We start from the raw sequence: 11,345 nt of genomic DNA, 5'->3' as shown, positions 1-11,345 counted from the left end.
TCCCTCCACTCTAGAGATGGTCACCATTAGGCACAAATATGTATATATATGTAAAATCATTTTCTACATACTTCCGTTATATCAGTTCTTCTCTGGATGCAGACAGAGTCTTCCTTCATAGGTCCTTTGCCTGGTCCAGTTCAGAGCTTCACTAACAAACAATACATGAGTGTGCCATCTTCCCATAGATCCTCTAACATTTCATTTTCCTTGTCTCTTATCTTTGACAATTTGGTGGCTTAATATAGAACCTCAGAATTGTTTTAATGTATATTTCTCTGATTTGCTAGTAATCTGGAATATTCTCTTCACTTTAGCTTAGATCCCTCCGTTTGAGAAACGCCTGTTCTTATTCTTTGACAATTTACCTACTGAAGAATGGGTCTTGTTTTTATATATTTGAATCAGTTTCCTAAATACCTCAGACAGCAGATCTTATCAGCAAAATTTACCATAAAGATGCCCCCCAGTTAATTGTTTCCTTTCTAATTTTAATGAAATGAATTCTGTTCACACTGGAGCTTTCAGTTTTAAGTAATCTAAATTATCCATTTTATTTTCTGTGATCCTCTCTATAATTTTTTTGGTCAGGAATTCTTTCCTTATTCACAGTTGTCAAAGGTATCTCCTTCCATGCTGCTCTTAACTTGTTTATAATGTGACCTTTTACATGTAGGTCATGTATTTATTTGCAGTTTTCTGTGGTGTATAGTGTGAAATGTTCATAAACCAAACTTCTGCCAGACTTTCAAGTTTTCTAGTTTTCCTGGCAATTTCTGTCCAATAGTGAGTGAGTCCTTACACTCATAGTTGGGGACTTGGGGTTAGTTGAAATGAATGTTCATTTGCTTCTTTATGCTATGTACCCAGTCTCTTCCATTGATCAACATTTGAAAAAAGCAATGTCAAAGATTTAATAATTACTGCTTTGTAGTATAATTTGAGATTTGGTAGTGCTAGGCCCCCTTTCTTCCCATTTTTTTTTCATGATTTCCCTTGAAATCCTTAATCTTTTATTTTTCTATATGAATTTTATTATTTGTAGCAAATTCTTTAAAGAGATTCTTTGGTAGTTTGATAAGTATGATACTGAATAAGTAAGTTAGCATAATGGTATCATAATTTTAAATATGTTGACTCAAACCAACCATGAGCAATTCATATTTCTCCAACTGTTTAAGTCTATCTTTATATAAAGGATTCTGTTTTATTCATATAGTTCTTATGTGTATTTTAGCAGATGAACTTCAAATTATATTTTACATTCTGTGTTTAAGGTCTTGTTTTACCCTGATCTGTAAAGAAAGGATGGCACTTAACTTTTCATTTACCATGTTGAGAAAATCCAATTATTCCTACGATTTTAATATATTTTGGAAAACAACAATGTTAAATTTTGTCAAAAGTCTTTTTTATATCTATTGAGATGTGATTTGTATTTTGGTATTAATATGATATATTGTTTTATAGTTTCCTTAATATTGAACCAACCTTACTTTCTTGATAAAAATCCAATCTCATTGTACTAGATAGTTTTTTAAAGCATTGCCTCGCTTACATACTTGAGTAGTACCTACAGTCCTAACCACAGTCAATTTTTAGAAGTTCTGCTTTATAGTGGATAAGACTTCAAAGCCTCTTATAATTTGCTTCTACCTTGTCTAAATTGGTGTTGGCTTTGGGGAGTTTGTCAAAATATTTCCATCAGTGGTCTGAAATGTTCACTTCATTTATTCAACTGAACCTTGGGTTAACAACTATTCATTCTATTTCTATAAGACCAAGGAGGTTCTAAGGTATTAGTGTTCCTGAGATTTAGCATATGTTGCTTTCCTTTTTAGACCAATTTTTCCTTTCAGAAACCATTATAATCCGACAGAGGACAGAATTTAGTTATCTGAATTCCAGCTTTTGTTATCCACAAGCTGTTTCTGCAAGATCTGTTGCTTTTTAAATTTATTACATTGTGGATAGAAATGAATTACATCCCAAATGAAAAAGAAAACTGCACTGGAACTCAAGTAGAATTCAGAATGAAAAAAGTAGGAAAGGAGACTGGGTAATTTTGCAGCATGAACCTTTGAGGGAGGTAGAAAAGGGATAAAATCAGTCTGAAATGGAAGCTGTAGGGAGAGGTGTAGAAGTCAAAGGATGTGGGTTCCAATTTTGGTTCAACCACTTACCAGCCATTTCATCTTGTACAAGTCACTTCCTTTCTGTGCCTCAGTTTCTTTATAGATAAAATGAAGGAGGATAGACTAGATATCTTCAAATTCCCTTCCAGTTGTGTGAACTATATGACTGAGGTTTTGAGGAGGAGGGACAAAGTTCATTTATTTCAAAATTTCTGTGTATATTTTTCATTTTCTCAAAAGAAATAGTCTTATTTATATCCCATGACCCTTTGTTCCCAGGACCCAAAGTTCAGACTAGAATCATGGGTAAGGTTCAGGGAGAAAAAGTGCAGTCAAGGAAAAAAAGTACAATCAACTGATAAAGTATTTAGCCATGAGGAGTGGGATGGGGACAATTGGGAAAATAGAAACTGGTATAGAAACTATAAATGAGACTAATTCACAATGAGCTAGAGGTCAATCTGGGGAAAGGTCACTTAACAGTGAAAGCTGAAAGCTGTGACTGAGGATTGGTTAAGAACAAAGAATTATTTTTCTAATTGAGATATTTTTTTAAATCACCATCATTTCTGATTATATCCCTTCTACTACACTACCCATTGAACAATCTCTGATAATTACGTATTTTTTTAGAAAGAAAGAAAGAAGCTAAGAACCTTTCTTTGGGGCAAAATGACTTGGGCAGTATTTGAGGAAAGTAGTTTAACTTAAAGCCAGATTAACTAGTGAGAAATGATGTGACGGTATAAAGGATAAGAACATTAAGTAAGAGCATTGTTTGACCTTGGGACACCCCATCTTTCTAAGCCTCAGTTTCCTTATTAGTGAAAAAAGAAATAGGACCAATTAGACCATGATTTGCAAGATGCATTTGGGTTTGGGCATTTAGAGTGTGCAGCTGTGGTGAGATATACAAATTGAAATGTCCTGACATATTGGAGCTATGGGAACTGGAACAATGTGGACCAGTCCCCTAGAGATATAGATTGGAAAGTGATTTGCCAAAAAGAGACAAGTATTATTGTTGAATGTAGAAACACTCACTAAGAAGAGCGACAGTAGAACAGAGGGTTGGTATTTAGAGGTAAGAAGACAGCCTGTGAAGGTGTTAGAAGAATGAAAAGAGACAAAGAGGCAAATCTATCATGGAACTGCTGATAGAGTCTTTTATTTCCAGCATCCAATTCATCCATTCATCCATTCATCCATATATCAATCCTTCCATCCATACATCCATTCATCAGTCAGCAATCAATAAATATTTATTTTTTTAAAAAAATTTCTTGTTTTAAATAGTATTTATTTTTTCCCACAATTACAAATGAAGAAAATTTTAGCGTTCATTTTTATAGATTCTGAGTTCCAAATTTTTCTCCTTCCTTCCCTTCTTCTAAAAGTAGTAATGATACAGATTACACATATGCTATCATGTAAAATATATTTCTATATTCACTACAGTTGTGGAAGAAGATACAGATCAAAATTTAAAAAATGAGAATAAAGTGAAAATATATCCTTCAATCTACAGTCAGATAAAGTACAGTGCTATATAGTCAAAAAACTCCAATGAACTGATAAAGTACTTAGCCATAAGGAGAGAGGTGGGGAGAGTTGGGAAAACAGAAGCTGGAATAGTTCTTTATCAGGATATAGATAAAATTTTCCTTCATGAGTCTTTTGTACTTGTCTTGGATCATTGTTCAATAAACATTTATTAGACATCTATTATATACCAGGTATTGTGCTAAGAACTATGCTAGATATTAGAGATACAATTCCTTACTCTCAAGGAGTTTGCATCCTAGTAGACAAGTCAATATAAAAAAATACATAGAATAAGTATGAATGGAATAGGTACAACTGAATATCAACTCTGTAAATACAAGATGTTTGCAGAGAAAAGGATGCAGTAGCAGCTGCGGGGATTTGGAAAAGGTTCAAGAAAAAGCTCGTGCTTTAGCAGCATCTGGAGGGAAGAGAGGTTTTCTAGAAAGCAGAAGGGAGGAGCCCAACTTCAAGGCTTTCTCATAGAGCCGTATGGCTTCTCCTGGTTCTCCTTTCATTTTATGGATGAACCCTAGGAGACTCAAACTCTCCACATTTGATTCATCTCGCTGAAGACGCTTTTTAACGAGTTTCTCCAAAGCAAATAGAAGAAATTTACATTCTGGGTCTATTTTCAGTCCTTCCAGATAGTAGGTGAGAGCTTGAGCCTCAGACTTCTTGTGATACTCTTCAAAGCGGCCGTAATTATAGTAGACTTCTTGTTTTGTAATATCTTGAAGTTGTTTCATGCTCAGTACCTTTTGGTAGCTTTCTTCTGCTTTGTAGAAGTTACCTGCTTCTGCATACATGTTGCCTAGCTCTATATAACTTAATTCAAATGTGGGCCTATACTGTATTGAAGTTTTAAAATGAAACATGGCTGATTGAACAGCTCTCTCAATATCATATTTATCCTTGCCTTGTGGCCTGTAGTTGGCAGCCTTCTTGATCTGAAAAATTTTCAACTTGTAGCAATGTCCCATCTGGTGATGCAGTACAGCAGAGGTTGGAGTGTCCTCCAAAGCAGTTCTTAAGAGATGAAGAGCTGTGTCCAGGCACCCTTTCTTACAGTAAAATTTGGCTGCATAGCGAAGGACGTAGGGCTGTGATGACATATTTTCTAAAGCTTCCTTGAGGTATTTTTCTCCTTCTTCCTCCTGTTTAAGGAGCTGGAGTTTCAATGCAAGAAGAACCTTAATGTAAACGTCTTCTGGGTTAAGTTTGACTGCCCGTTGTAGTGCTTCTAGAGAACCATCAGGTTGGTCTTTGTTCCAACGATCTCGACGGAACATGGCGATTGCAAATCCAGTGTTAAATTCAGGGTTCTCAGGCTCTGCTTTCAGGGCCTTTTGGAAACACATTTGGGCCCTTTCATAATACTCCTTTGTAAACTTGAGCAGGGCCCACCCTTCCTCACAGTCAATTTCTGGAACTTCTACTTTGTAGCGGAAGGGGCTTGAAAACCTCTTACAGGTTGCTTCTACCTTGTCCAGGTAAGTCTGAGCATCTGGGAGTCTGTCCATGTGATAATAGATCCAGGCATAGTTTCCCCAGGTCACAAGGCTTTTTATCTCTGCTTGATCATCACTCAGTTGTTGGATCAATTTTTCAGCTTCTTTCAAACTTTCCAGAGCCTTCTTATTTTCACCCCTCAGATGTTTCACATAGGCCAGTATATTGTGAATTCCCACGTTGAATTTTGTGTCCAGGAACTCAATCTCCTCCAGAATTCTGTTTTCTAAATCAGGTAAGTGTACATCTATTCTCATTAAATCCCATGTGAAGTGGCATCTCAACTCAAGCAGGGCATCCATCATAGGATTCTTCTCAGAAATCTCACTGTGGATATAAATAGAATATTTCATTATTAGGTTGTTATTGTTTGTTCTTCATTCTCAAAGAGGGCCAATGACCGCAAGAGGGTGGTGTCTTGACTTGCAAGTGAATTGAATTTAAGTGAGGAAAGGCTGTGCAAAGTTAAGAGACTCACTCTCTCCTCTAGGGTCATCTGGATCTAGTGGCAAGATATAGGTCAGAATGGCCAGAGATATCCCCAGATGCAGTGAGAAACCTTGGTCTTTTTAAGCCCAGGTCTTTCCAAGATCTCATTTTGTCTGAGGCAGTAACCTATTCAGTGATTTAAGGCTAGGTAAGAAATGAAGTAAAAGATGGCCTAGTTTGCCTCCTCAAAAAAATAAATAAGTTAAAATGGGAGAGGAACACTCTTATGGTTTCTAGTCAGAACAGAGGCAGTTCCTATGTATACTTACTCTGAGCCAGAGGTTCCCAAACTTATGTGACCTACCATCCCCTTTAAAAAAATTACTCAATGCCCCCCTGGAAATTTACTTTCCTTAATCTTTTAATAGGTTTTTTGAAATTTACATAATTTCAAAAAAGAATAATTTTTTTTAAAAAAATGATGCATTTAAATTTTAATAATTTATTGTAAATTTATGTTTTTTTCTGCATTGAAATTTTAATGATGCAATATTGCATCATGTAACTGTAGAGTGCCATATTGTAAACATGTCATTATATATACATATTCCAGCTGAAGCATGGCTGGACTTCCCAACAATGCATGACACACTCATCAGCCAATTCTTACTTGTTTTTTTGTTTTGTTTTGTTTTGCTTTTTTTTTTTTTTTTACTATTTTTCATTATTATTATTATTTTTTTCAGTATTCTACAATCATTTCCATATAACTTAGATATTTTTACCCCTTTCTCCCCCTCTTTCCCCCTTCTCTCTCCCCTCCCTCCCTGAGTCAGTATACAATTTTATGTAGATTCTACACTTACATTCCTATTAAATACATTTTCACCTTATTCATGTTGCATAGAAGAATTAAAATGAATGGGAGAAATCATAAAACAAACCAAAACGTAATACAAAAGAAAATGATCTGCCACATTTTGTGATCAAATTCCATAGTTCTTTCTCTGGATGTGGAAGGCATTTTGCCTTAAGAGACACTTGGGAATTTTTTAAGTCCTTGCATTGCAATGAAGTACTAAGTCTACCAGAAAAATTCCTCACACACTGTGGTTGCTGCTGCGTACAGAGTTCTCCTGGTTCTGCTCCTTTCTCTCAGCATCAGTTCATATAAGTCTTTCCAGGCCTCTCTGAAGTCTTCCTGTTCATCATTTCTTATAACAAAATAGTATTCCATTACATTCATATACTACAATTTATTCAGTCATTCCCCAATTGATGGACATCCCCTTGATTTCCAGTTTTTGGCCACCACAAAGAGTGCTGCTATAAATATTTTTGAATATGTGGGACCCTTTCCCATTTTTATGCAACACTTGCTTGTTAAGACCTGTTGGTGTACTTGAGCACTCTGTGGTTATAACTTGCATTTTGTGTCTTTGCTTAGAAAATAATGTAATCACTATGATTTTAACTCTATTACACAACAAAGTCAAAACTTTTACATCTAAAGCCTCTAAGAAAAATATAAATTAGTCTCAGGCCATGGAAGAGCTCAAAAAGGATTTTAAAATCAAGTAACAGAGGAAGAGGAAAACTTGGGAAGAGAAATGAGAGTGATGCAAGAAAATCATGAAAAATGAGTTAACAGCTTGGTAAAGGAGATATCAAAAATACCGAAAAAAATAACACCTTAAAAAACAGAGTAGGTCAAATGGTAAAAGAGGTCAAAAAAGTCAATGAGGAGAAGAATCCCTTATAAAACAGAGTTGGTCAAATAGAAAAGGAGGTTGAAAAACTCATTGAAGAAAATAATTCCTTAAAAATTAGAAAGGAGAAAGTAGAAGCTTATGATATTGTGGGAAATCAAGAAATAATAAAATAAAACCAAAAGAATAAAAAAAAAATAGAAGGCAATGAAATAACTGACCTAGAAAATAGATCCAGGGGAGATAATTTTAAAATTACTGGACTACTTGAAACTCATGATCAAAAAAAGAAACTAGACATCATCTTTCAAGAAATTAAGGAAAACTACCCTGATATTCTAGAACCAGAGAGTGAAGTGGAGATTGAAATACTTCTCTGATCACCTCCTGAAAGAGAACCTAAACTGAAAACTCCCAGGAATATTATATACAAATTTCAGAACTCCCAAGTCAAGGAGAAAAATTGCAAACAGCCAGGCAGAAACAATTCAAGTCTTGTGGAGCCATAGTTAGAACAGTGCAAAATTTAGCAGTTTCTATGTCAGATGATTGGAGGGCTTGGAATATGATATCCCAGGGCAGCTAAGATTACAGTCAAGAATGATTTATCCAGAAAAACAGAGTATAATCCTTCCTGGGAAAAATGCACATTCAATGAAATAGAGGACTTTCAATTACTCTTAATGAAAAGAACAGAGTTGAATAGAAAATTCGACTTTCAAATACAAGATTCAGGAGAAGCATAAAAAGGTAAACAGGAAAGGGAAGTTACAAGGGATTTAATAGGGTTAAACTGTTTATATTCCTACATGTGAAGATGATACTTCTTGCAACTCATAAGAACTTTCTCATTCTTAGGACAGTTAGAAGGAGTATATATAGACAGAGGGTACAGGTATGATTTGAATATGAAGGGATGATATCTAAAAAAATAAGATTAAAGGGTGGGAGAGGAATGTACTAGGAGAAAAGGAAAGGGAGAGGTAGAATGGGATAAATTATCTCACATAAAAGAAGCAAGAAAAAAGTTTTTATAGAGAAGGGAAGAGGGGGGAGTTCAGGGGGAGTGAGTGAACATTACTGTTATCAGAATTAGCTGAAAGAAGCAATAATATACACACTCAATTGGGTATAGAAATCTATCTTACAAGAAGGTAGGAGGGGAAGAGGATAAGAGAAGGAAGGGGTGTGATGGAAGAGAGGGCAGAATGGGGGAGAGAGTAGTCAGAAGCAAAACACTTTTGAGGAGGGATTGAGTGAAAGGAGAGAGAGGGAAAAATAAACATGTGCGGAACATAGGATGGAGGGAAATATAGTTCACAATAGTAACTATGAAAAAAATTTTGAAGCAAGTTTCTCAGATAATGACATCATTTTTCAAACATATAGAGACTTGAGTCAGATTTACAAAAACAAGAGCCACTCAGAAATTGTTAAATGATCAGAAGATATGAACAGTTTTCAGATGAAATAATCAAAGCTATCTATAGCCATATAAAAAATGTCTAATTCACTGTTGATTGATTAGAGAAATGCAAATTAAGACAGTTCTGAGGTACTACCTCATGCCTATTAAACTGGCTAATAAGGACAGAAAAGGAAAATGACAATTGTTAAAGAGGATGTGGGAAAAATCAGACATTAATATGGAATTGGTGGAGTTGTGAACAGATTCAACTATTCTGCAGAGCAATTTGGAACTACACCCAAAGGACTATAAAACCATGCGCACACTTTGACCTAGCAGTGCCACTACTGGGTATGTATCCCAAAAGAAATAAAAAAAAATCCCCAAAAGAAAAGGAAAATGACCTATATGTACAAAAATATTTATAACAGCTCTTTTCTAGTGGCAAGGAATTGAAAACTGAGGGGGGTGCCCATTCATTGAGGAATGGATAATCAAATTGTGGTATATGATTATGATGGAATACTATTGTGCTATAAGAAATGATGAGCAGAATGCTCTCAGAAAAACCTGGATGAGCTGATGCAAAGTGAAATGTACTGTGTACAAAGCAACAGCAATATTGTAAGATGATGAGCTGTCAAAGACTTAGCTATTCTTGGCAGTACGATGGTCCAAGACAACTCTGAAGGACCTATGATGAAAAATGCTATCCATCCCCAGAGAAAGAGCTGGTGGTGTCTGAATATAGCTTGAGGCATACTTTTTTACTTTGTTTTTCTTGAGGGTTCTCTCTCTGTCTCTATTGGTTGACATTTCTCTCACAACATGACTAATCCGGAAATGTTTTGCATGACTATAGTAAGAATGCTTAGAAGGCTCCTGTAACAGTCTAGGCATGAGAGGATGAGAGTCTAGAAATGCAAGGGAAGGAAGAGAAGAAACTGAAGCCCAGAGAGGGAGAGAAACTTGTGGGCTGCTAGGTATAATGCATAGAGCACCAGGCTTGTAGTCAGGGAAGACATCCTCCCAAGGTTTTCCTGTCTTGCTACTTCCATTGAAAGAAAAGTATTTTTGAATTAAAGAAATAAACAATGAAACCTGAGAACATAATTCTGTGTATGTATATTTAAATGTGTGCATATACATGCATATATGCATACCAATATGTATATTTATACATATACATACATACATACATACATACATATATATCTATATCTATATATATCTCCAGTGACCCAGGACTCAGACATCGCCTCTAAGTTCATCCTCTCATTCCCGGACTGTTGGAGAAGCCTCCTAAATATTCTCACTTGACTCCAGGCTGCACTGTTGCTACTCCTTCTTGCACACCACTGCCAGATTAATATTCGTAACATAGCCCCTTTCATCAGGTCTTCTCCCCATTTGCAAACCCTTGAATGTAAATTCCTACTCTTTAGAGGGCACAGTCCCAATTGCTTGATTGGAACCTGTCTTGGAGGGTGAGCTCTCTCCCCCAACCAGGCTGCATAAGCATTTGTCTTCAGTGGGTCTGAAGAATGCTCATCCATTTAAGTCTGAGAAAATAACAGCTAAAAAATTTCAAAGGCAGAAGAGAAAGAAAGCAAGCTCTTTACCTCATGACTGACTCCTGGTTACCTCTTTGCTGCTTTGTAGTTTTGAAGGGATGTGAGAGTGTTTTCCTCTTTAGAAGGCAGCTTTGCTTCTCTCAGGCAGTGCAAGGCAGAGCTATATAGCTCAAAGAGGAGGATCCTATTAGGTCATGTGTATGTGGGTTTGGGGAAATGGAAACTGAAACTATATGACAGAAAGTTAGAGGACCTGAGGGAGGGAGAGGGGTGTTGAAAGACTTAGTTTTCAAACAAAACAACACTTCCTGTCTTTTGTTATTACTTTTGCTGCTAAATATTTAACCATCCTCTGCCCACCGTTATTTCCCCCGCAGCCCTCCCCCCTCTCCATCCCACCCTCACTTTGCTCAGGAAACCGTTTCTTGTGACAAAGAATACACAGGAATGAAAGGAAGAAGCCACAAATTAGACCCTTGCCTGGGGTAGAATAATTTGGAAAACATCTGGGAAATTTTTTATTAAAAGTCAGGCAAACTAGTGGTAGAGAAAGTGGTATAAAGCAGTGTAGGATTAAAATTTGGAAGAAAAAGAATGGATTTCTGTGGGCTGCATATTGACTTAGAAAACCTTAAACTTCCTTTATGTTTTATTGCATTTGTATTTTTCTTATTACACATTTCCCAATGACGTTTTCATCTGGTTCAGTCTTCTGGAGTTCTGCAGGTCACTTGAAGTTCTGAGAGTTGGGAGTTGGACACATCTGGAGTAAGGGACCAGGAGCAGGAAGTGGGATAGCTGTTTGATGTGGGACATTACATGTTTCTGAACTTTGCTTTCTGCATCTTCAAATGAGAACATATGACCACATGAACTTAGGTCTAACAGCTTGTCATTTTAAAGGTGCATTTGGCAAGGGACACACTGTGTGCAGGGACAGGGGAGCATTCAGATTGAAATGCCCCTTTACTGGAGATATGGAACTGGCAGAGAGTGGCAATAGATCTCCTTAGCAATGTCATTTGGAAAGTGA

At 36.3% G+C, this 11,345-nt stretch overlaps 1 protein-coding gene across 1 annotated transcript; it reads right to left on the bottom strand.

Annotated features, from left to right (window-relative positions):
* Nucleotides 1-3,414: 3,414 nt before the first annotated feature.
* Nucleotides 3,415-10,489, bottom strand: LOC140514498 (interferon-induced protein with tetratricopeptide repeats 1B-like). The gene is made up of 2 exons (XM_072624928.1): nt 10,361-10,489; nt 3,415-5,519 (listed from the first exon to the last, which is right to left on the bottom strand). The coding sequence occupies exons 1-2, from the start codon at nt 10,363-10,365 to the stop codon at nt 4,073-4,075; spliced, it is 1,452 nt and encodes a 483-aa protein (XP_072481029.1). The 5' UTR covers nt 10,366-10,489; the 3' UTR covers nt 3,415-4,072.
* Between the last annotated feature and the right edge of the window lie 856 nt (nt 10,490-11,345).

This window comes from Notamacropus eugenii, chromosome 1, assembly GCF_028372415.1.
Source record: "Notamacropus eugenii isolate mMacEug1 chromosome 1, mMacEug1.pri_v2, whole genome shotgun sequence".
Taxonomy (NCBI): Eukaryota; Metazoa; Chordata; class Mammalia; order Diprotodontia; family Macropodidae; genus Notamacropus; species Notamacropus eugenii.
This window is presented reverse-complemented; position numbering and strand designations above follow the sequence as displayed.